At 33.9% G+C, this 5,467-nt stretch overlaps 1 protein-coding gene across 2 annotated transcripts; it reads left to right on the plus strand.

Annotated features, from left to right (window-relative positions):
- Positions 1-3,142: 3,142 nt before the first annotated feature.
- Positions 3,143-4,381, plus strand: LOC111498462 (probable serine/threonine-protein kinase WNK11). 2 transcript variants are annotated; one of them, XM_023149725.1, is made up of 2 exons: positions 3,143-3,213; positions 3,422-4,381. In XM_023149725.1, exons 1-2 carry the CDS (start codon positions 3,211-3,213, stop codon positions 4,304-4,306), a joined length of 888 nt encoding a protein of 295 aa, XP_023005493.1. In that variant the 5' UTR covers positions 3,143-3,210; the 3' UTR covers positions 4,307-4,381. The 2 variants fall into 2 exon arrangements, with proteins under 2 accessions (XP_023005493.1, XP_023005494.1); XM_023149726.1 differs by having other exon boundaries at positions 3,148-3,213; positions 3,430-4,381.
- Positions 4,382-5,467: the final 1,086 nt, after the last annotated feature.

Raw genomic sequence — 5,467 nt, forward strand, 5'->3', positions numbered from 1 at the left:
TATTTATCTTGGTAACAATCTCATTTCTTGGAGTGCCAAAAAGCAACCTACTGTATCACGCTCCAGCTGTGAATCTGAGTATCGTGCTCTTGCCACAACTGCTGCTGAACTTCTTTGGGTTACGCATCTTTTGCATGACCTCAAGGTCCCTATTTCACAGCAACCCTTACTCTTATGTGACAACAAAAGTGCTATTTTTTTGAGCTCTAATCCTGTTTCTCACAAGCGGGCCAAACATGTTGAACTAGATTATCATTTTCTTCGAGAACTTGTTATCGCTGGCAAACTTCGCACACAATATGTACCCTCTCATCTCCAAGTTGCTGACATCTTCACAAAGAGTATTACTCGACCTCTCTTTGAATTTTTCAGATCCAAGCTTCATGTTCGTTCAAATCCGACGCTCAGCTTGCGGGGGGTGTTAAGGATAGTTGACCGTTCATTATAAGGCAAATATCTAGATATTTGCCTTACATGACGGGTTACCATATTTGCCCTTTTATTAAATGCAAATATATTGTATTCATTTATTATTCTTTCCTTTTATCGCTATTTCCTTATTATTTGTAATTTATCTTATTTCTGTATTCTGTAAATGATTATAAATAAGAGAACTCTCACCACCATTTGGGTGTGGTGGATTAATCAAACAGTCACACAAATCTATTGTATTTCTTCTGTAGTTTTAATTTAAATCTCTCTTAAATTCGCTATGTCATTTCTGTTTTCTCGAATCTATTTTGCACCAACTGTAATAGACGTGTGATAAAGGTGGGTGAAGGAGAGAACATTGGGTTCTCAAATCTATTTCGCACCAACCGTGATAGAGGTGGGTTAAGGAGAAATCGACTGCAGTTAGAGATGGGAGAGAAGTGGAGAATGATTGTTTATTTATTCATTTATTTATTTATTTTCTTTGTTAAACTTAATCTTTTTTTTTTTATAATTATTTTTATTTGTATCTTTATTTATTTATTTATTTATTTTTGGGTTATTACAATATTGATAATGTATGAGTTATGATGATGTACGAGTTATGATGATGTGTGAGTTATGATACGTGTTGATGTGCGTAGTGCACCTATATTTCGATGAATGACGTACTTGATATGCTTGATGCACTTTATGGCATTATGATGAGTATGATGAGTATCATGATTGTGTGACGTTTACCTTAATATGATGATGTTTTCCATATTGAGCATGTTATATGATGATAAGTGTCATATTGCATCATGTCGTTAGATCGACATAGGACACAACCCTAAGAGCATGAAAATGATACTAATATAAATATCCACGAGTATGTGTTACCTAGAGTAACAAAGAGACGAGACTAGAGGGTAGTGTCAAAAGAGACATTACGATGGATTTAGAGGGACCTCATGCATATTATATGTTTATAAGCATAGAGCTACTTCTCCTAAAGATGATGAGTGTGGACGCGCACAATATGATGATGAATGCGGACGTGCACACTATGATGATGATCTTTGAGATAGGTCCCTAAATCATTATTGTCCGAGACTGGAGGCCACCCCTATGATGTTTGAGATAGGTTCCTAAATCATGATTGCATGTGTTTGCATTTGCATGACGCCCTATAGTGGGGCCACTTACTGAGTATTCTCAGGCCGTGTGCCACATCATTTTTCAGGTAAAGGCAAGGCGCACTCGTACGGAGGACAGTGACATCGCGAGCAGAGATTGTGGCACGTGCATAGGGTAGATTCATATTTAAATTTCTACATTTAGGTTAGAATAGATTGTTATGCATTTCATTGTTTTTAATTATCTTGTATTGCTTTTATTTTCTCTAAATTTCAGTATTTCGTATTTAAACACGTAAGATCATGGTTGTGTTTTCCAGATGAGAAATTCTTTTAAGTGTTTTTTGAAGTTTACGCTATAAAGATTTATATTTTCGCATTATAGATGAACATGAGATGTTAGTAGTGACTCTGAGTATGTGAAAATTTAGGATCGTATTTCAAAATACTCAAGTCATGTGCTACTTTTAAATTTTAGGTGAAGGCAAAACACCTCTATGGAGTTGATGACAGCATCCCGAATAAAGACCATGACACATGCAATAGGGTAGTTGCATTTAATTTCGTAGATATTAGGTTAGTATAGGGTATTGCTATTTTTATATTTACTTACGTTTATTTTAATATTTCCTTTGTATTGTTTTAAGATTTTTCTCTTAAACATGTAAGTCCCTATCATTTTTGTATGAAGTCGTTTTTAATGAATATTTTCGCACATACATATGGTAATAAAAGTTAGTAGAAAACTAGAGTCGTTATACTCCTAGATATGACCAAGTCAAAGTTCAAATTACGGATTACTACGCACTTAAGCGATTGATAGGTATAACTCCGTAGCAAGGCATGCATAAGAGAGCTCAATCGTGCGGTTTACATGTTGATATAGGTCAAAACATTTCTTGTGCTTTTGTTTTATAATAATAAGAAATTTAATCAACATACCATACCATACCATGTGGAAAACAAGTCTCCTTGAAATTAGATAATTCAAAATTGCCAGGCGACCGAGCCCATCTGCACACCGCGTTACCATTCCCACTGGCCCACACGTTGTCGACATATATTAACCATGTGGAGCCAACGCAATTCCTTTTGACTTTTTTTTTTTTTGGTAATCTACATATATTTTCTTCCAACCCAAACAACATGAACTGCCAACCAGACCATTTCCACTTTAATTTATTTATTACAATTATTATTCTTTTTGGAATTATCAACAATATTCCCAAATTTTCTTAAAAAATAAAAAAAAATGAAACGAGAGGTTATTAACCAGATACATGTTACATTAAAAACTAAGTGTTAGTGTATCATTAACTTCAATAGTAAATGTATTTACTATATATTTATTTAATTTTATTTGTATTTTTCTAGATGGGAAAAGCAATTAATTAAATTCAAATCCATATTGAAATTAACTATTTTTCCTTCTAGAAATCCATCATCTTTACGTTAATTATTTATTAAAAACCAAAAAGGAATTAAAATTATAATGGAAAATAAAAATAATTTTGAAGTAAACCCACCAACCCTACATTTTCAACGCCCTATAAATACCCCAATTCAGATCTCTTCACCTCTCCCACCTTACTTTCACTTTCCCTTCAATTTGCAGTTTCTTCTCTCCAGTTTGCCTCAATTCATCAATTATTTCTGCTTTATGGTACGTAATTTTCCCACTCTTTATTTCTCTTTTCCATTTTTATTGCATTCTTTTTGTAAAAAGATCAAAAAATTCCGTTTCTTTAATCAATAAAAACCCTTCAAATTCTTTTTTTTCATACCAAATTTCGCTTTCTAGGTCGAATTCTGATCTGGGTTCTTTTAATTTCACCAATATTTGTTCCAATTCATCACTTTTTTATTTTAAGATGCCTAGTGTAATGAAAGATTCATCAGAGAAGGACTCCGAGGCGTTTGTAGAAGTGAATCCAACGGGTCGATATGGGCGATACGGCGAGCTTCTCGGCTCGGGTGCGGTGAAGAAAGTATACAGAGGATTTGATCAAGAAGAAGGAATTGAGGTAGCTTGGAACCAAGTGAAACTAAGAAGCTTTTCAAATGATCCATCAATGATCGATAGGTTATACTCAGAAGTGACGTTGTTAAGAACCTTAAAGAACAACAACATAATTGCCTTGTACGATGTATGGCTCGACAAAGCTCATGGAACACTAAATTTCATTACCGAGGTTTGTACAAGTGGGAACCTTAGAGAGTATAGGAAGAAGCATAGGCAAGTGTCTTTGAAGGCTTTGAAGAAATGGTCCAAGCAAATTCTTAAGGGTTTGCACTATTTGCATACTCGTGAGCCTTGTGTTATTCATAGGGACCTCAATTGTAGCAATCTCTTTGTGAATGGCAATGTCGGGCAGGTGAAAATTGGCGACTTGGGCTTGGCTGCAACGGTGAGAAAGAATCACTCAGCTCATTCAGTGCTTGGAACGCCAGAATTCATGGCACCTGAGCTATATGAAGAGCATTACACTGAGCTTGTGGATATATATTCATTTGGAATGTGCTTGCTTGAATTGGTCACTTTGGAAATCCCTTATAGTGAATGTGACAATGTTGCCAAAATCTACAAGAAAGTGTCCTCCGGTATTAAGCCACTGGCCCTTGCCAAGGTCAAGAACCATGAGGTCAAGGCTTTCATAGATAAGTGTCTTGCTCAATCTCAAGCTCGACCCTCCGCTGCCGACCTCCTCCTCGACCCCTTCTTCAGAGAAATTAACGACGAACACGACGACGATTAGTAGTGTAGTATTCAAATATATGTAAATACACATCAGTCTAATTATTTTTTCATTATCACACTCTATTTTTGTGGACAAATCTTTTCATTTCCGTTTTTTTTTTTTCTCCTTGATGTTTATTTAAAATATATATATTCCAACCAAAAAGGATTTTAAGGGAATACTTTTATTCTTTGATTCTCTCATACACATTAAAAAGGAATAAAAAAAAAAAAAAAGGAAAATGGCCCTTCGAATATTGTAAAGCCACCGTTTTATTCCATTTATAGTTTCCCTAAAAAAGAGAAGACCACAACAGTTTTATATTACACAAATAAAAAGAGAAAAAAACCGCTAGAATATATACACTAAAATTTTCTCATGAAATATAAATGTTTTATAAATTACAAAGATAGGAAAAAGTCAAGGCCTAGATTTGTAATAAAAAAAATTCAAACTAAAATGATTCCAAAATTTAATTTAATTTAATTTTAAAAATATTTTTACTAATAAACTTATAAAAGTAGCTTTGAGTTTTGTACTTAATTTTGATAAATTTACCAGCTTTTACTTTATTTGATTTATTTGGTGTCATGAATCGAAAAAGACCCGATAAATAAAACAACTTTAAAAGATTGAAATAGTTGAAATCGGTGTGGCTCTGCATGGCCATGGCACCTACCAACTCCTTTTTGTCACTTGAAAATATGAAAAAATTTGAATGGGTACAGAGAATCAGTAAGGACATAACTACTTCTAGACTCTTAATTGTTCGTATTTTTAGGACATGCCACTCTTTTTTGACTTGTTCTTGTTCTAAATCTGAAAATTTAGATCCATAGTTTTATACTGAGTCCTTATCATAATTTAGTTCATGGACGTTAGAGTTTTGAATTTTGAGTTTTGAAGTTTTGAGTTTTTAATCTTAAAAACTTGGATGTTATCCATGTTCTAATTATTATTATTGTTATGAATCTTAATCTTGGTTTTGGTTCTTTTGGTAGTTTTTGCTATGTTCTATTCTCATTCTATTTTTTAAGACACTTCCTTAGGATTTACAGTACAAGACATGAACGTGAAAAACCTGTGTTTAAGGCTTCATGTGTTCCAAGCGACACAATATGAACCTATGTCCAAGGCCTTTTGTGTTCCAAGCATGTAGTTGGAACCTCCATTTAGGGC

The sequence above is a fragment of the Cucurbita maxima genome, unplaced genomic scaffold (assembly GCF_002738345.1).
Source record: "Cucurbita maxima cultivar Rimu unplaced genomic scaffold, Cmax_1.0 Cma_Scf00025, whole genome shotgun sequence".
Classification (NCBI taxonomy): Eukaryota; Viridiplantae; Streptophyta; class Magnoliopsida; order Cucurbitales; family Cucurbitaceae; genus Cucurbita; species Cucurbita maxima.